General features: G+C 38.7%; 1 protein-coding gene across 1 annotated transcript in view; it reads right to left on the minus strand.

Moving 5' to 3' along the window:
* The window catches only part of LOC139356003 (uncharacterized), a 57,073-nt gene that overhangs the window by 25,834 nt on the left and 9,545 nt on the right, over nucleotides 1-21,694 (minus strand). Inside the window, exon 4 of the mRNA XM_071068732.1 lies at nucleotides 16,921-16,999. Within this exon, the coding sequence (XP_070924833.1) occupies nucleotides 16,921-16,999 (79 nt within the window). The remainder of the gene's footprint in view (nucleotides 1-16,920; nucleotides 17,000-21,694) is intronic.

Below are 21,694 nucleotides of genomic sequence, written 5' to 3' on the forward strand. Positions count from 1 at the left end.
TGAATAAAATAAAAAATAAACATTTTGAAGTATGGTCATAAAATGTGATTTGAAAGACTTAAATCTATAACTACTATTCAAGAAAAAAACTATTCCTTAAAACTAAAAAAACACAAAATTATATATTCTACAAAAACAAATCAACTTCATCTACGGCCCAGTCCTACCCAACTATGGAATGTCAGAATAGAAGGTCTCGCCATGGACTCAAGAGCTGACATGAGGAATGTCACCACCATCCTGCTCTTTGAAGACTTCTCACCTTCAACAGGCAGAGTGGACATTGCTACTTGGGCCATGATCTTTGTGCAAGGGAAGTAATCAGAAAGTGAGTGGTAGAAATCTGGTGTCCTACACCCACATTCAGGGCTTCGAGGGTCTCCCATGGGCTGCCTAATTTATAGTTTTCTTGCCTAAGAGAAAAAATAAGGCTTAGAAATTATGTACTTGATTTGCCCAAAACTCTCATCAGCTAGAGAATCCATCCCCTAACTTTCTATTTAGTGTTATTTCAATAAAATTACATCAACATTACACCCAAAATAAATCCAGATGGCTGAGTCAATCAGTGAAATTTCTCCCAAGGAGGAGGAGGAGGAGAGGTGCTTTACAACCCAGTGATGGGCTACCACAGCTCAACACAGGACAGAGCTGCCAAGCTCCTTTTCTCCCCTGCATATCCCAACACAGCAAAGAGTGGGTGCAGTGGACTGAGGCTGGGTGGAGATAAGTTCCTCTTTTTACTAAAAAAAAATAGATCACAGGCATCAAGTAACATGTGAGATTCTTTATAACACAGCATATTGTTCTCTTTGAAAAAAACCTGTAACATTTTGTTAACAGCAAAGACCCTCAAATGAATTTCAAACACTATAAATATATAACACATCAACAGGAAATACTAACTGTCAGCAAGGATATCAAAAACCTGGAACCTTTATGCACTGCTTTTTGGAATGTAAAATGGTGCAGCCCCTGTGGAAAATGGTTTGGCAGTTCCTTGAAATATTAAGCATAGAATTATCATATGATCCAACAACTCCCTTTCAGTGTATATACTCAAAAGAACTGAGAGCAAGGACTCAAACAGGTATTCGTACACTTGTGTTCACAGCAACATTATTCACAATGGTGAAAAAGGTACAACCAACCCTAATGCCCATAAATAGGGGAATGGATAAGCAAAACGTGATATACACGTACACAGAATATTATTCAGCTGTATAAAGAAAAAACAATTCTGGCCAGGTTCGGTGGCTTACACCTTTAATCCTAGCACCTTGGGAGGCCAAGGCAGGCAGATAGCTTGAGCCCACGAGTTCGAGACCAGCCTAGGCAACATAGCAAAACTTCATCTCTATAAATCTTTTTTAAAAAATAAAATTCTGATAATGCTATAGATGAACCTTGATAGCACTATGCAATCCATGCATGTAACAAAATTGCAATTGGATTCCATAAATGTATGTAAAGTTTTAAAATGGAGAATTTATCGAGGAAGAAATGTGACCCACAAAGAGCAGAGAGGAGTGAAACAGGAAAGCCACCCAGCCAGAATTGGTGTTGAGCTAAGAGAGGCTCTCCACTGTAGGAAAATGGTGAGTAAGCAAGAGCTGCTGGTGACTCACCCTTCTGCCATTGATCTTTGAAATCCTGGGCCCAGAAAATCCCCCAACACCTTCCCCACAGGGCTCCTCAACTGACACAGAGAGCTGCATGGAGTCTGGGCAGACCCTCCAGTCAGGGCCACATGGAATCCTAAGGGCCTTGGACTCCTGACCACAACAGTGCCAGTTGCTAAAGCTCTGCCACTAGGGGAGGACAGGCTCTCTCACATGCCCCCAGGATAGGGGCCATACCTACAATGCTGAGGAGCAGACTCACCTCCTGTCTCTACTCTATCTCCTATAGAGGCCCCACTTCCACTACACCTCGCCTAGAAATGCCCTCTGGCCTGGGTCCCAGCGCAGCCACTTAACCCCTACTTAAGCACTCAGGCTGGTTGCAACTCTGCACAGAGCTCCCAGAGGTAACTGACAAGCCTGCTGTTTCTGCAATTGCCATGGCCCCAGGCTCTACCTCTCATAGGCTAGGGAAGAACTAAAGAGCCCAAGAACTACTATAGGCTTCCAGCATAGCACGGTTGCCTTACAGAAAAAGTAGACAAACTATTTTCCACGTGGGTCCCCTTCCCTGCTACTCTTCACTGTATAGAGTCTCCTGACGTGGGCCCCCAGCACAGCCATTCTGCCCCCGACTACTCCCATGGGTTACTTCAGTCAGTGACCATCTCTGCATCTCTCCGCAATGGAGCTTTCAGAGGCAACCCATAGGCTCCCCGCCATTGCCACTGTAGCAGTACCACCATTGTTGGCCTTGGTCTGGGAAAAGAATGAAGACCCTGATTGCTTTGCTAGCACTTCCAGCATGCCACAACCACAAGATGGAGAGAAGCCCAGTCTCTCTTCTCTGCGGGCTTCTGGCTCCCTTCTCTTCACCAGGTGGAACCCTGTGCTTAAGCCCACAGTGCAGCCACCTCACCCTTGGCTGAACATTCTCACTGACAGAGGCTCTGTGCTTCTCTAGGGTGGAGTTCCCGGAGGCAACTGACAACCCTTCTGCCATTACTGCTGCGGTGATCCTGCCCTTGCTGCCCTCAGGCTGGGGAAGAAACAAACAGCCTGAGTGTTTTGCTCATGCCTCTAGCAGGCCACAGCCAACAGATGGAGGAGAGCCCAGTCTCTCTTCCCTATTGGCCCCAAATCCCCTGCTCTTTACCAGGCAGGGGTCCCAGCGTGGGCCCACAACGTAGCTGCTCCATACCTGACTGATCAATCTGATTGGCAGCAGGTCTGCATATCTCTGAGGTGGTACCCCAAGAAACAAGTGAAAGGCCTTCTGCCATTGCCAAGGCCAAGGTCCCCGTCTCTGCTGCTCCCAAGCTGGGGAGGGAATAAAAAACTTGAGTTAACCCCAGGGCTATGATGCCAGCCTGGGAGTGCCAAGCCAAGACCTGTGGCTAGTACTCAAGTGGAGGAGGAGCCCCCACTCTCACAGCACTGAAAGGGGGAATGGCTGCAAACACAAGAAAATACAGAGGACCAGTGTTGCCAAGAGCCTATCCGCTGGCCATTACACTTATGTGCCATCTACTCAGTTGCAGCTCAAACATTAACACCAATAATACTTTGCTATATGTCCCCCTGTGAAATGAAAGACAAGAATTCAGCCTCAAAGACACTTTGCAAAGTCTTGGGCCCTCTGAAAACATCAAGGAGTAAAACAAGCTGACTGTACTGAAATTACAACAGTTAAAGAAACACCAGCCTACATGAATGAAAAGAAACCAGCACAATGCAACTCTGGCAATGCTAAAAGTCAGAGTGTCTCCAAATGACCACACTAGCTCCCAAACAATAGTTCTTAATCAGAATAAAATCGCTGAAATGACAGAGAATTCGGAATCTGGATGCCAATGAAGATCATCAAGAATCAGGAGAAAGCTGAAACCCATTTCAAGGAATCTAAAAAATTCAGTGAAACTATTCAAGAGATGAGAGATAAAATCGCCTTAAGAAGGAACAAAACTGATCAGATAAAGCTGAAAAACTCACAAGAATATTTTGTAGTACAATCATTAATATTAACAACTGACTACATCAAGCTGAGGGAAGAATTTCAGAGCTCAAACACCAATTCTTTGAATTAATTCAGACAAAAATAACTGAAAAACGTATTTTTTTAAATGAACAAAACCTTTAATAAATATGGGAATATGTGAAGACACAAAATCTACAACTCACTGGCATCTCTAAAAGAAAGGGAGAGAGAACAAGAAACTTAGAAAACATTTTTGAGGATATTGTCCATGAGAATTTTCTTAACCTTCCATGAGAGGTTAAAATTCAAATTCAGAGAATTCAGGGAACCCCCAGGATATAGCATACAAGATAACCATCCCCAAGACATGCAGTCGTTAGATTCTCCAAGGTCAATGTGAAAGAAAAAAATATTAAAGGCAACTAGAGAGAAGGGGCAGGTCACTTATAAAGGAAACCCCATCAGGCTAGCAACAGACCTTCCAGAAAAAATACATGCAACACAAGGGCAGGCACGGTGGCTCATGCCTATAATCCCAGCACTTTGGGAGGCCAAGGTGGGCAGATCACAAGGTCCAGGAGATCGAGACCATCCTAGTTAACACGGTGAAACCCTGTCTCTACTAAAAATGCAAAAAATTAGCCGGGCATGATAGCAGGCACCTGTAGTCCCAGCTACTCAGGAGGCTGAGGCAGGAGAATGGCGTGAAACTGGGAAGCAGAGCTTGCAGTGAGCCGAGATCGTGCCACTGAACTCCAACCCAGGCGACAGAGCAAGGCTTCATCTCAAAAAAAAAAAAAAAACAAAAACAAAAAACAAAAAAAAACCATGTAAGACAAAAACAATTTGGGGGCCTATATTCAGCATTCTCAAAGAAAATAAACTCCAACCAAGAATCTAATCACACCAAACTAAGCTTCATAAACAAAGGAGAAAAGATCCTTTCAAGCAAATGCTAAAGGAATTCATTACATTATCCTGCCTTAAAAGAGATTATTTGTCAGGTATGGTGGCTCGCCCCTGTATTCTCAGCACTTTAGGATGCTGAGGCAGGCAGATCATGAGGTCAAGAGATCAAGACCATCCTGGCCAACATGGTGAAACCCCATCTATATTAAAAATACAAAAAAAAAAAAAAAAATAGCTGGGCGTGATGGCATGCACCTATAGTCCCAGTTACTCAGAAGGCTGTGGCAGGAGAATCACTTGAACCTGGGAGGCGAAGGTTGCAGTTATTAGCTGAGACGGTGCCAATGCACTCCAGCCTAGCAACAGAGAGAGACTCCATCTCAAAAATAAATAAATAAATAAATAAATAAATAAATAAATAAATAAATAACAGAGATTCTTAAGAGTGTATTAAACATGGAAATGAAGAACTACTACTGGCCACCACAAAAACAAAAACAAAAACAAAAACAACAAAAAAAAAAACACCACAACTAAGGGCCTGGGCAACATGGTGAAACCCCATCTCTACTAAAAACATACAAAAATTAGCGGGGTGTGGTGGTGCACACCTGTAATCCCAGCTACTCAGGAGGCTGAGGCAGGAGAATCACTTGAACCCAGGAGGTGGAGGTTATAGTGAGCCGAGATCACGCCACTGCACTCCAACCTGTACAACAAGAGTGAAACTCCGTATCAAAAAACAAAAAAACAAAAACAAAAAAACACACACACTTAAGTACATGGGCTATTTACACTATAATGTAAATACACAATCAATTTTACATTACAAACAGCTAACAACACAATGTCAAGATCAAATCTGCACATATCAGTATTAACCTTGAAAAAGAATGGGCAAATGCCCCATTGAAAAGGCACAGAGCAACAAGTTAAATGAAGAACCAAGACCCAACTGCATGCTGTCTTCCAGAGACCCATCTCACATGCAAGGAAATGCATAGGCTCAAAGAAAAGAGATGGAGAAAGATCTACCACGCAAATAGAAAAAAAAAAAAAAAAGAGGAGGAGTTACTACTCTTATTTCAGACAAAACAGACTTTAAACTAACAATGATCAAAAAAGACAAAGAAGGGCATTTCATAATAATAAGGGGTTTGATTCGATGAGAAGACTTAGCTATCCTAAATATATATATGCATAAATTTGTATATATACACATACATACACACACACACATGCATATATATATGTGTGTGTGTATATATATATATATGTATCTGCACCCAATACTGCAACATCCAGATTCATAAAACAAGTTCCTAGAGACTTATGAAGAGACTTAGATAACCACACAATAATACTGTGAGACTTTAAAATCCCACTGAAAGTACCAGACAGTTCACCAAGGCAGAATACTCACAAAAATATTTAGGATTTAAACTTGACACTTAACCAAATGGACCTAACACTCATCCACAGAACACTCCATCCAGCAAAAACAGAATACACTATCTGCACATCACACAAACTCTACAACTGACCACCACATACTTGGCCATAAGGTAATTCTCAACATATTCTAAAGAATCAAAATCATACCAACTACACTATCAGAATATGGTGCAATAAAAATAGAAATCAATACCAAGAAGATCTCTCAAACCATAAAAATTTAATCAAAACTAAATAAGCTGCTTCTGGATGACTTTTGGGTAAAGAATAAAATTAAGGCTAAAATCAAGAAATTAAGTGAAACTAATACAGACAAATATACAACATACCTAAATCACTGGGAAACTGCTAAAAAAAAGTGTCAAAGAGAATGTTTATAGCACTAACCATCCACATTAAAAAGTTAGAAAGATATAAAATTAACAAGCTAACATTATATATTTTTATTTTATTGTATTTATATATTTATTTTTGTGACAGAGTCTCTGCTACCCAGGCTGGAGTGCAGTAGTGCAATCTCAGCTCACTGCAACCTCTGTCTCCCAAGTTTAAGCAACTCTCCTGTCGCAGCCTCCTGAGTAGCTGAGACTACAGGCTTGTGCCACCATGCCCAGTTAATGTTTGTATTTTTAGGAGAGACACACAAGGTTTCATCATATTGGTCAGGCTGGTCTCAAACTCCTGACCTCAGGTGATCCACCCGCCTTGGCCTCCCAAAGTGCTGGGATTATAGGCATGAGCCATTGCACCTGGTGATATATAGAGGAACCAGAAACGTAAGAGCAAATCAACCCCAAAGATAGAAGCCAAGAAATATTAAAACTGAACTAAATGGAGATTTTTTTAAAAACTGTACAAAAATCCAATTAAAATGACTTTTGAAAGAAAATTGATAGACTGCTAACTAAAGAAAAAAAGATTTTCATAAATACAATAAAAAATGACTAAAGAAATATTATCACTGATGCCACAGGAATACATGAAACAATTAGATAACTAATATAAACATTTCTATGCACACAAATTAGAAAACACAGAAGAAATGGAGAAATTCCTGGAAACATACAACCTCCCAAGATTGAATCAGGAAGATATTAAAACCACAAACAGAGCAATACTGAATTCTGAAATTGAATCAATAATAAAAAAGCTTACCAGAAAAAATCCTGGACCAGATGGATTCACAGCCAAATTCTACCAGACATATAAAGAAGAGCTGGTACTAGCTGTACTGAAACTATTCCAAAAAAAGTAGGAGGAGGGACTTCTTCCTAACTCATTCTATGAGGCCAGTATCATCCTGACACCAAAAACTACCAAAAACAGAATAAAAAAGGAATTATCAGGCCAATATCCCTGATGAACATAGATGCAAAAATCCTCAAAAAAATTAGCCAACTGAATCCAGTAGCCCACCAGAAAAGCTAATCCACCATGATCAGATAGGCTTTACTCCTGGGATGCATGGTTATTTCAACATATAAAATTAAATGTTATTCATCACATGAACAGAGTGAAGAAACAACCACATGATCTCTCAGAAGATTTATTAAGATTAATGCAGTAAAGGCTTTCAATAAAATTTAACATCCCTTTATGTTAAACACCCTCAAAAACTAGGCATCAAAGATATGTACCTCAAGATAATAACAGCCATCAATAACAAACTCACTGTCAACATCACAATGAAAGCGCAAAAGCTTGAAACATTCCTTTTGAGAACCAGAACAAAACAAGAATATCTACTCTCACGACTCCTATTAAATATAATAATGAAAGTCCTAGCCAGAGCAATCAGGCAGGGGAAAGAAATAAAAGGCATCCAAAACAGGAAGAGAGGAAGTCAAATAATTTCACTTCACAAATGATATAATTCTATACTTAGAAAAGCCCACAGTCTCTACCCAAAGGTTCCTAGATCTGATAAAGAACTTTAGCAAAGTTTCAGCACACAAAATAGATGTATGAAAATCAGTAACATTTCTATACACTAACAACATCCAATCAAAAATACAATTATATTCACAAGAGTCACAAAAAGAATAAAATATCTGGAAACACAGCTAACCAGGGAGGTGAAAGATCTCTACAATGAGAATTACAAACCACTGCTAAAAAAAAATTAGAGATGACAAAAGCAAACAGAAAAACATTCCACACTCATGGATATGAAGGATCAATATTGCTAAAATGGACATACTACCGAAAGAAACTTACTTTCCAATTCAATGTTATTCCTATCAAACTACCAACGACACTTTTAACAGAATTTTTTAAAAATGAAAAATCTTATTTGAAACAAACAAAAAAGAGGCTGAATATTCAAAGCTTTCTATGCAAAAGAACAAAGCTGGAGTGATCATATTACTCGATTTCAAACTATACTATAAGGCTACAATACCTAAAAGAGCATGGATACTGGTACAAAAATAGACATACAGACCAATGGAACAGGCTAGAGAACCCAGAAATAAAGCCACACAACTAAAACCATCTGATCTTTCACAAAGCCAGCAATAACAAACAATAAGGAAAGGACTCCTTATTCAATAAATAGTGCTGGGATAACTGGCTAGTCATATGCAGATGATTGAAGCTGGACCACTTCATTATACCATATACAAAAATTAACTCAAGATGGATTAAAGACTTAAATGTAATATTTAAAAGTGTAAAAAACTCTGCAAGAAAATCTAGGAAATATCATGCTGTACATTGGCCCTGGCAAAGAATTCATGACAAAGACTCTAAAAGCAATTGAAACCCAACCATCACAAAATTGACAAGTGAGACCTAATTAAGCTAAAGAGCTTCCGTACAGCAAGAAAAACTACAAACAGTAAACACACAACCTACAGAATGAGAGAAAAAACTTACTTATCCAGCAAAGGTTTAATAGCTACAATCGATAAAGGAACGTAACTCAACAAGCAAAAAACAACCTTGCTTAAAAATGAAAAAAGAACATTAACATACACTTCCCAAAAGACACACATGCATCCAACAAGCATATAAAAATACTCAATATCAGTTATTAAAAAAATGCAAATCGAAGTCACGAGAGACCATCTCACATCAGTCACAACAGCCATATTAAAAAGGCAAAGAATAATAGATGGTGGTGGGTGGTGAATAGAAAAACCTTATACACTGCCAGTGGGAATGTAAATTTTTCCAACCACTGCTGAAAGCAGTCTGAAGATTTCTCAAAGAATTTAAAACCAAACTTCCATTTGACCCAGCAATCCAATTTTTTGGTATACACCCCAAAAATAGAAATCATTCGACTGTAAAGACACATGCATACTTATGTCCATTGCAGTACTATTTACCATAGCAAAGACATGGAATAATCTGATGTTCTTCAATAGATACAAGGATTTTACAAATGTGATATATACATATATATACACACACACACGTGTGTATATATACACACATATATATATATACACGTGCACACACACACACAATGAAATAGTATTCAGTCATTAAAAAAGATAAACTTCTGTCCTTTGCAGCAACACGATGAACCTGGAGAACATTAAGTGAAACACACCAGGCATAAAAAAATAAATACTTCACATTGTCACTAATATACAGAATCTAATAAAGTTGGTATCATCGAAGTAGAGAGTAGAATGGTGGTTACTAGAAATTAGGGTGTGTAAGAGTGCAAAACGAGGAGAAAATGGTCAATGGGCAATAAGTTACAGTTAAGTAGGAGGAATATATTCAAGTGCACAGTAGAGTGACTATGGTGAACAATTTTGTATTAAATATTTCAAATGGCTAGAAAAGAGAATTTTGAATGTTCTCACCACAAAGAAATAATAAAATGAGATATCAGACATGATAAATCCCATAATTTATTACATATGTAAACATGTATCTAATGCTCACATTATGCTCCAACGATACGTAAAAGTATTGTGTCAATTAAAAACAAAATGAAAGGCCAGGCGCAGCGGCTCATGCCTGTAATCCCAGCAATTTGGGAGACTGAGGTGGGCAGATCACCTGTGGCCGGGTGTTTGACACTTGTCTGGCCAACGTGGTGAAACCCTGTCTCTACTAAAAATTCAAAAATTAGCCGGGCATGGTGGTAGGCACCTGTAATCCCAGCTACTCGGGAGGCTGAAGCATGAGAATTGCTTCTCATGCTGGGAGGCGGAGGTTGCAGTGAGCCATGATCATGCCACTGCACGCCAGCCTGGGTGATAGAGTGAGACTCCATCTCAAAAAAAAATTATAGAAGGAAAAAATGAGGTCATAAACTAACCATCTGCCCCCAAATTGTATAGAAAGACATACAAATAAAGATAATGACAACTCACCAGAAGAGAAACCCATAAGAAAAAACTTCAGTAGCGATTAGTACTATGGTAGAAAACCTACAATGTAATTGAGGAATTGCTGAAGCTGAGAGTGGACAAGTTTGAGAGTGAAAATCTTCATGGAGGCCAGTCTTAGTTCCTCCTCACTTTTGAGAGTTTTATTTTCAGAAGCCTTACCAGATTCTCACAGGAGTAACAGAAAAATCTTATCTTTCTGGCATAGGGAAGGGAAATGTACCCTACTAAAAGCCACTCAGAGCATTCTGTTCTTACCAAGCTCTGCCATCATTAAACTGTTTTAGCAAAGCCTAACCTACTGGGGTTTTGTCAGAGTTTATATGACCTGAGGTAAGGGAAATACCCATCACCAAACTGCTGTAGTATTCAGTTGGGAAGAAGAGAAATATTCAATTTCAGACCACTTGAGCCCTTCATGTGAGTGAAGGGTCATAGGCAACTCCCATTCTCTCTAGCCTTCCTGTCAAACCTAAGGGCATGGGAAATGTGAGGCATCTTCTAAGAACACAGAGCCACAGACTCACTAAAAGACACAACAACACTCACAGTGGTTGGAATGAACATATCTTTCTGTTCTCAATAAATGTACCTGGACAAATTGATGGGAGCAGAGGTAATAAGCAACCTACATTTTCCTCCCTGTATCTCATGTTCTGTGTCACAGATGTATCCTCTGGAGGACAGAGCAGTTCTCCTGTGTTTCTCTAAAAGAAGTAAGATTTTTCTGATTCCCAAAGTAATTTTGATCTAGTTCAATTCTGAAAACTAAAATCCACTAAGGAACATATACAAAGAACACCACAAATCACCCATACGGAGCCCACAGGGACACATTAGGAAATGTGACATTGTGTTGTAGTAATTTTGAAGGCTGGATTATTGGGAGTTATATTTTGTTGACAAGTTCTGAGAATATACAATCCACTAGGCAGAAGCTACACAGAAAAATGAGCTTTGACATTAAAATGTTTGAAACCCAGATGGTACAACAAAAGTTTCAGAATTGTACACTCTATGCAGCATGACTGTGGATGTGTTGATGTTCTATATGTATATTATTTGATGTGGAAACGAGTGAGGAGGCTGCATTATCGAGAATGTATATGAGATAATCAGAGTTAACCACGAAGTGGGTAAAATTAAAATAAGGATGGTGATCATTTGGAACACTAAAGAACATTGATAATGAGAGATCTACAGTTTTTCCCAGATATACGAAATACGTTTTCTTTGTTATTAAGACTAACACACTTTCTGCTTCTGTTATGCTTAAAAATGCCTTGTTTTTCCCCCAAGCTTCCATTGAACTTTCACCCAACACCTTCTTTTCTTCAACATCTTCACATTCCTTCAGGATCACAAATCTAAGTACCATGACCTGATCAGCTATCACTTGGCCTTCATTCATGTTCCTCACTGTAGTGGATGCTTGGTCTCCAGATATGCTTGAATCACTGCACTTAGGGAATGAGTTCAAATCTAAGTCCTTGTTCTACATTAGCAGAGTGAGGATGGGCCTATGTATCTCTAACACCTGTCTCCCGAGTGTACACCAAGCCAGAATCATCAGCCCCAGCAACTGCTGGTTGGCAAGGCTTAAACAAATGTTATTTTGTAAAGAAATTCACAAATAACATTATCACTGTCTTTTCTTTTTTTTTTTTTTTTTTTTTTTGGTCAATTTGTCTTTCGGTAGTAACGTAATATTCTTCATTGTGGCTTCTTCTAACGTGATGCATACCAGTCTACTTAAGGTCAGCAAATACTGTTCACTTTCTCTAATGAAGTCCTTTTTTCACTCTGACATTATCCGGGGATGTCTTCATTATAGAAATTACACTGCATTCAATCGCACACATGGTGATCCTTTTGTCCCAGCATCCGAGGCAATCCCAGCACCTTCACAGCACCAGCATCTCTCCAAGAGCCTTCCCAAAGAAAAGGGCCATTCAGACCATTCTGCTGTTAGTGAGCTACTTTGTGTTCTGAGAGGACCTCATCATATCATCCTCTTCAACCCTACTGTGGACATATAACCCAGTCATCCTGAGTGTGCGGAACCTGGTGGGCAATGTCTATGCCACTGTTGCTCCACTGGTACAAATTAGCTGATAAAAGGATAGCTGACATTCTCCAAAATATGCAAAGTGCTATAAAGTTTTAACAAGTTAGCAATGGAAAACATTTCTAAATACTAGTCTTATCCTATAAATTGTTCAAGTAGCCTTGGAATTCTTTTTACCTTACTTAATAAAATGCATGGAATCACACTTTTATTAATATTTATCTGATTTCAAAACGGATGCATCCAAAAACCACGTAATTTCTTTAGTTCAATGTCTACCATGGGTCGACATTTCCATGTCAAGTCTATTACACTTTTATTTTCATTTTATCTTGGTAGCAGAAAATGTTTCTCTCGAAGTATACTCTTAACAATTTTCTATCGGCAATCAAATCTCTCAAAGTTTTTACTTCTGAAAAAATTTAATTTACTCTTATTTATGAAAGACACTTTAGCTAAATATCCAATTTTAGCTTTTATACTATGCTTGTTCATTAGAACATCCCTGACTGGAAATAATATGTCAATTTGGAGTTTACATTTAATGTATAACTTATTTTAATGGGTTTAAAATAAAATTTACATGTAAATACTTGAGATCTTCTTTATTAATGAAATTTACTTATACATTAACTATAGCCTCCATGAATAAGGTCCTCAGTCCATATTCATATTATAAAACAGGTTTGTACCATTTGACCAGTATCTGATTCCCCCAAGACACAGCCCTTGGTCACTAGCATTCTAGTGTCTGTAACTATAATTCAAACCCTTTTTCAGACTCCACATATAATTGAGATAATGCAGTGTTCTTCTTTCTGTGTCTGACTTATTTCACTTAGCCTAATGACTCAAGATGATCCATGTGGTTGCAAATGGCAAGTTTTTTTTCAAGGACTGAACTGTGACACACACATACACACATGTGCACACATGCACATACATATATGTTAAATTTCCTTTTGGTTGTTGTTAAGATACAACAACAGGCTGGAGTGCAGTGGTGTCATTATAGCTCACAGTAACCTCTGAATTCTGGGTTCAAATTATTCTCCCATCTCAGCCTCCGAAGTAGCAAGGACCACAGGGGTACACCACCATGCCTAGCTAATTTGTAAGGACATGGTCTTGCTATGTTACCCAAGTTGATCTTGAACTTCTGGCCTCAAGTAATCCTACTCCCTCAGCATCCCAAAGCACTGAGATTACAGGTTTGAGCCACCATGCTCAACTATGTCATATTCTGTTTATTAACTTCTGTGTTAATGGACATTTAGGTTGTCTTCATATCTTATCTATTGTTAATAACGCTTCAATAAACATAGGAGTGAAGATATCTCTTCAATATAGCAATTTTACGTTCCTTGGATATTTACTTAGATGTGAGATTGAGGAATCATATGACGGTTTTATTTTTTATTATTTGATGAACCTCCATGCTGTTTTCTATAATGGCTTTACCATTTACATTCCCAGTGATAGTGTACAAAGGTCCCTTTTCTCTACATTCTTGACAACATTTGCTTTCTTTTGAATTTTTGATAAATATCACCTTAATATTTGTTTGAATGAGATCTCATTGTGGTTTTGATTTGCATTTTTCTCATAATTACTAATGGCTTCTTTAAAAGAATAACATTTAGTTTTTGGCTGCTTTTTTAAAAAAGTGTCACTTTTTATTGTTACTTTTATTTTGGGGGGTTAAGTTTCATGAGTTTCTTGCAGATTTTGAATACTAATCCTTTATCTGATATTTGGCGTACAAGTATTTTTCTCCAATTCTGTAAATAGCCTTTTAATGACACTGACTGTCTTTCACCATGCAGTAGACTTTTTAGTTTGATGTAGTCCCACTTTTTTCCTGTGCTTTTGGCATCAAATACAAAAATTTACTGCTAGGACCAATGCCAAAGAATTTTCCTCAGTGTTGTCTTCTAGAAGATTTTTGGTTTCAAGTCCAATGTCTACATCTTTAATATATTTTAAATTAATTTTATGTATGCTGTAAAGGTTGGGTGCAATTTGTTTTTGTATGTGGATATCTCATTTTCCCGACACCATTTATTGAAGAGTTTATTCTTTTTCCATTGTGTATCTGTATGCCTTTGTTGAAAATTCATTGACTGTATACAGATGGATACATATAGCTGAGCTCCCTATTCTGTTCCAGTGGTCTATTTGTTTGTGTTTATGCCAATATTTTGCAGTTTTGATGACTACAGCTTTGCTATATAGCTTGAAATCAGGCAGTGTAATGCTTCTAGCTTTGTCCCTCTTGCTTAAAATTGTTTGGAGTCTTTTATAATTCCACACAAACTGTAGATTTTTTTAAATTTTTGTTGAAAATGCTATTGGAATTCGGATAGAGACTGCTTTAAATAATACACCAATTTGAGTAGTATGAATGTTTTAGTATTAATTTTTCTGATCCATGAACACTAAGTATTTTTAAATGTGTCTTTTCGATAATTGCCTCTATTAATATTTTACAGTTTGTGTTGCACAAATCTTTTACATTCTTTATTATATTTATTCCTAAGTATTAGGTTGGTGCAAATGTAATTGTGGTTTTTGCCATTACCAACCTAATACTTCATTCTTTTTGATGTTATGGTAAATGTAACTGTCTTCTTGATTTTTCCCAGGTATTTGTTGTTGGAGTAAAAAAATGCAACTGATTTTCTTTACATTGATACAGTATCCTGCAAACTTCCCTAGTTTACCAGTTCCAAATTTTTTTCATGTAATGATGAGCACACTGGCCTGTGTTTACACATTAATTGATAGTATCTATTAAGGTATCACAGTGCCTAGAAGTGTGCTCTGTTGTATTTCTGCTGTGACAAATTCCATAGCATCTTTTAGTTTAATCTTTTCTTAAATGCTTTGGTTTGGTATTTGATAATAATGTGTGTCTTTGGTTACTTTTTAATTGTGAAACATATTGATCTCCATGACTAATCAAACTTTCTAATAAAGTTCTTTCATAGTTTTATGTATATTTAGTTAATATAAATCAAAATGGTAAATTTTTATGATAGTTTTAAAGTTACTAAGGTTGAAAATATGTCAGTTTTTCACTGGTCATGAGTCTGTGGTTTCCTTATTTCAAACAATTATATATGTCTATATATATATGTGTGTGTTTAATGGCTTACAATCTTGCCCAACATATTTGTATATAGTAAGCAAATACTAATCAAAATTATTAATCAAACTATCATCTTCATATTATTCTTCAAATGGCATATTGTTTGTTCTATTAAAAACTGTGTTTATGTCTTATATAATTATCAATAAAAATTAGAAAGTCTACTTTGTCTGCCCTCTTGAGAAAATCCAAAGTTAAATGGTATTTTTACTAATTTCCTTTAGAATCACTACCTTATTTTCCTCCACAATAAATGTAAACATTAAGGATAAAATTGTATTTCAATGATCCATTCTACAATAGACTTTGGGTCATTCATTGATTGGGCTGAAGCCTCACTCTATATTATTTCTGATTTTTTCATGTTAACAGCCTAGAAAATCTATTACTCATAGAATATTACAAATTAGAAAATAATTTTTTTTTTTTTTTTTTTTGAGACAGTCTCGCTCTGTCACACAGGCTGGAGTGCAGTAGCGCGATCTGGGCTCACTGCAAGCTCCACATTCCAGGTTCAGGCCATTCTCCAGCCTCAGCCTCCCAGCCTCACCTGTAGCTGGGACTACAGGTGCCTGCCACTGCACCTGGCTAATGTTTTGTATTTTTAGTAGAGGCAGGGTTTCACCGTGTTAGCCAAGATGGTCTCGATCTCCTGACCTTGTGATCCACCCGCCTCAGCCTCCCAAAGTGCTGGGATTACAGGTGTGAGCCACTGCACCCAGTCGAGAAATCAATATCTTGGATGTACAAATTATAAAAGTAAACTGAAAAGTATAATATAAAATATACATTTATGTATTATGAATTGTCACTCAAGTAAAGCAGAAATATTAATTTAAAATACTTTCACAAAGAAAAGTCCAGGGCAAAATAACCTATGTAAAACATTCTACCAATATTCAATAAATAATTCATGCTAATTCTTCAGCAGAAAATACTTCCAAAAAATGAAGAAGAGGAAACACTTTCCAATTAATTCTAGAGCCCAGTATTACTGTAATACTAAGGCCAGACACAAGTATAATAGAAGGACTGTGGGCAAATATGCCATATTCACATAGACACATACATCCTCAGAAAACATAGGCAAGCTAAATCCAGGCACATAAAATGTGAATATACACCAAGACCAAATGTGATTGTTTTGCAAATGCAGTTGTGACTTAATATCTAAAATTCAATCAAGATAATGCCCAATACTAGTAAAGAACAAAAAATGATTCTGTAAATAGGCACAGAGAAAGTTACAAAAATCAAGCATCCATTCCTGACAAAACCCCCAGCAAACTACTGATAGAATAAGATTTTGAGACCCACTAAGAGGTATCTATGAAAAACCTATAACTAACGTCATATTTAACGGTGATAGACTTGTGCTTCTTTACCTGAAAGTTTGAGAAGGCAAGAATTTCCACTTTAACCACTCTACTCAGCAGTGTACTGGAGGTATTAGCCAGGGAAATTCTACAACAGAAAAAAAATTGTCCAGATTTAAAATAAAAATAGAACTGTCATTATTGCAAATGAAATAATTTTCTGTAAAAAAAGGGATTCACTAAAATATGAGTAGAATTAATACACAAATTTATCCATGTTACAAGACAGAAAACTGGCATGCCAAAGTAGATTATGGTTTATATAAAAGCAACCAACAATTAAAAATAAAATAAACAATTCCATTTATAATGGTATCAATAAAAAACATTAAGAGAAAAAATTTAAGAGAGGTACAGGAATTTTACACAATTTGTAATGCTGAAAGAAATCAAAGATAAACTGAAAAATAACTGGAAGTCATCTTATGTTCAAGGATGGTCTGTTTCTAAGACAAAGGACACATGTTTGAGGGGATGGATACCCTACCCTCCAGGATGTGAGTGATTATTATGCACTGTATGCCTGTATCAAAACATCCCATGTAACCCATACTGATGTATACCTACAATAATTTTAAAAATACTTAATATTCTTCGGATAACAATACCCTATAAATTGATTTACAGATTCAATGTAATCCCCTCAAATTTCCAAGTGTATTTTTTTAGAAATTAGAAAGTCTCTCACTCCTTTAAATCAATATATATGTACAGAAAATCAAATTGCACAAAACAATTTTTTAAAAAGAAAAACATAATCAAATGACTTGTACTTCCTAATATCAATTCTTACTAGAAAGGATAGAGTAGGATTCCGCAGTTTCTTCACATTTTCCGTATGTTCTGACCAAGAATACACAGACACTTGACTGCTCTGTTATTCCGTGGCCTGGACACCTGCATGCTTTCCCCTGCAGACCCGAACCCAAGCCAGGGCCCTGACCATTCACAGACATCAGTAAAGGTGTTGTGTTTAGGTTGTAATTCGAAACACTTAAAAGAAAGTATCCCTGGTCCTGGAACAGATTCCTTAAGCTCTACTATAAACTGCATAACCAGACCCCTCACTGCAGACATATCTAGAAAAAGCATCCTTGGTCTCCTTTTCTCCCAATAAGATGAGCTGCAGCGCCCACTGTGGGTACATCCCTTAAGAAATGCTTTGGGATCATGATACCAGGGTTTAGAGTTTACTTCTTTGTAATCCTAACCCCCTTTATCTCAGAACAGTCTGGGGAAGTCCCTTGTGAAAATTCCCCTGTGGTCACCTTTGGGGCAACTCCAGGTAAGTGCTGAGCTGGAGGAAGAAGTAGGGGAGTCAGCAGAATTTTAAGGAATGAGCTGGGGAAAAGAGGATCCCACTGGGAGATCCTGAGATGCTTGCAAGGGTCTGTGTGGGCTTTGTTGCCTTTCCCTCCCTGATGCATACGAGCAGCCCCAGAGATGCTGAGACGCTCCAAAATCTCCAGCAGGATACAGGAGGCTGATGGAGGGTCTGAAATTGCAAAGGGTCAGTAAGGAAGTCTGGTGCTTGGACATACAGGGACAGAACTGGTTGGCATCAGCCATGGCGGCCTTCATATTAACAGGCAGGGGAATTGCTTAAAACAGGGAGGTGGAGGTTGCAGTGAGCCGAGATGGCACCACTGCACACCAGCCTGGGCAACTGAGCTAGACTCCATCTCAAAAAAAAAAAAACAAAAAAGAAAATGGGGGTTGAACACAGGTGGCTCAGGCCTGTATATAGTTCCAGCACTTTGGGAAGCTTAGGCAGAGAGATCACTTGAGGCCAGGAGTTTGACACCATCCTCGGCAGCATAGCAAGATCCCATCTCAACAATAAAAAACAAAGAAATTAGCTGGGCATAGGGGCAAACGTCTGTAGTCCCAGCTATTTGGGAGGCTGAGGTTGGGGGATTGTTTGAGCCCAGGGGTTTCCAGCTGCAGTGAGGCATGATCAAGCCACTGCACTGCAGCCTGAGAGAGAGAGCAAGAGCTTGTCTCTAGGAAAAAAAACAAAAGACATGCAAGTTTTCACCACCTTCTGAGAGTAATCGACTTTCAGGAGGAATAAAGAAAGAAAAAAAAAAAGACCACTAAATGGTTGAGGGTGTGTTCCTGGTTAGGCTCAGTTGCTAGCTGAGTAGTATCTGAAAAATTCATTAGTAAAACTACAGCCCTAGGGATGAGTCATGAAGTTAAATGATGAATGTTAAATTCATTAGAAACGCCCATGGTCTTTCTTTACATGAATTCCAGTGAAAAATTCCTAAGTGCCTAAATAGTAAGGGGTCTGAAATGATAGCAGCTCTTTACTAAAGACTAAAAAAGGAAATGGCATCTTCAAGAATCATGAGAGAGTTCCATGCTGAAGAAGCTCTAATTTTGCATTTGCTCAAGTATTGATTTGATTTGGCTAATATGACACTAATCTTAGGTAAAGCGTGCAAACAACTCCATCTCCTCATTAATAAAAACTGAGTAGGTAGTCTAGTATCAATTCTGATTTTTAAGAAGCGAGTTAGAAAAAAATTATGGAACCAATAAGATGTTTGAATAGTTACAAGCTATTCAAAGGAGAATTCAAAAAACCACACAATATGAGGACATAAAGTATGAAATAAATTTCACTAATATATTTAAAAATAAACTGATTAGACAGGCAACAACTGGGCACAGGTCTCCTCATCTCCAGCAACACAAACCCAGTCACGCAGCTATGGGGTTGAAAAGGCTGCATGGTCAAAAAGGAACTGGTCCGACTTGAGATTTTTTACTTTGCATTTTGAGACAGAGTTTCACTCTGTCACTCTGGCTGGAATGCAGTCGTGCACTCATAGCTAACTGCAGCCTTGATCTCCTAGTCTCAGGGGATCCTCCTGCCTCAGCCTCACCATAGCTAGGACTACAAGTGAGCATCACAACTCCCAGCTATTTTTTTTTTTTTTTTTTTTTTTTTTTTTGGTGGAGAGAGAGACCTTGCTATGTTGCCCAAGCTGGTTGCAAAACTCCCACCCTCAAGAGATCTGCCCACCTCGACAACTGCAGTAACTGATTCTACAGACACATACCACCATGCCTGGATAATTACGTTATTAATTTTTATTTGTGTAGAGAAATCTTGCTATGTTGCCAAGGGTGGTCTCAAACTCCCGGACTTAAAACAATTCTCCCATCTCTGCCTCCCAAAGTGCTGACACTACAGGCATAAGCCACTGCATCAGCCTGACTTGAGGTTTCTTTAATCTAGCATCCCATACTTCATATAATTGCGAAAGCCAGTACTGTTTTTTATTATTCTTATTATTATTACTTAGTATTTCAACAAGAATCAACCATCTCTCAGGACCGGGCACGGTGGCTCACACCTATAATCCCAGCACTTTCAGAGGCTGAGGCAGGCAGATCACAAGGTCAGGAATTCAAGACCAGCCTGATCAATATGGTGAAACCCCATCTCTACTAAAAATGCAAAAATTAGCCAGGTGGGCTAGCAGGCGCCTGTACTCCCAGCTACTTGGGAGGCTGAGGCGGGAGAATCGCTTGAACCTGGGAGGCATAGGTTGCAGTAAGCTGAGATCACGCCACTGTACTCCAGCCTGGGCAACAGAAAGAGACTCTGTCTCAAAAAAAAAAAAAAAAAAAAAAAAAAAAAAATTCAACCATCTCTCACCATTGCCATGACCCTGGTCAGAAACACGTTATCTCCTGCCTGGATGTTGCCACATTCAGGACTCCTGTTTCTACCCAAATCTCCCCACAATCTTTCTCAACTCAGCAGCCAAGGGATGTTTTTAAATCAGAAGAAAGATCACGTTGCCTCTCTGCTCAGAACCTCCCGCAGTTCCCATCCCAGTCAGAGTAAAAGTCAAAGCCCCAGCAATAGCCTCCCAGGGCTTACACAATCTTTACTGATCTCAGCCCAACAACTCCCTGGCCTCCTCCCCTACTTCTCTTCCCCTCCCACTCCCCCCACTCGGCCCCACTGGTCTCTTTCCTGAGCTTCAGGCACATCACGGAGTTCCCTTCTAGCAACTTTATCCTGTTGTTTCTGCCTACAATGTTCCTACCTCAGCACCTTGGCCAGCTGCTTCCCCCACTTCAAGTCTTTGCTCAATTTTCACTTAGGGCGACCCTGGCCACTCTATTTAATATTGCCATCTGTACCCATTCCTGCCATGCTCACTCCTTTTTTTTTTTTTTTCCCTCACAAAATCTCGCTGTGTCACTCAGGCTGGTGTGCCATGGCATGATCACAACTGAGACCTCGAACTCATAGGTGAAGCAATCGTCCTGCCTCAGCCTCTCTAATAGCTAAGACTACAGGTGCATGCCACCACACCTGCTAATTTTTAAAAAATATATATACGGCATCACTATGCTACCCAGGCTTGTCTTGAACTCCTGGGCCAAAGCAATCCTCCTGCCTCAGCCTCCTAAATACCTGGAATTATAGGTGTGGGCCACCACCCCTGGGTTCATGTTCATTTCTTCCTGCAGCTGTTACAAACTGCCCTACATTGAGTGCCTTAATACACCACAAATCTACCACCTAACAGTTCTGGGAGCCAGAAGTCCAAAATAGGTCAATTAAGGCTAAAGCCAAGGTGTCAGCAGGACTGCATTCCTTCTGGAGGCTCCAGAGAGGATGTGTTCCCTTGCCTTTCCCAGCTTCTAAAAGCCACCCCCATTCAATTGGCTCATGGCCCCTAACTGCATCTTCAAAGCCAGAAGCGAAGCATATTCAAATCTCCTTCTCTAACCTCTGCTTCCATCATCACAT

This window comes from Macaca nemestrina, chromosome 9 (genome assembly GCF_043159975.1).
Source record: "Macaca nemestrina isolate mMacNem1 chromosome 9, mMacNem.hap1, whole genome shotgun sequence".
NCBI lineage: Eukaryota > Metazoa > Chordata > Mammalia > Primates > Cercopithecidae > Macaca > Macaca nemestrina.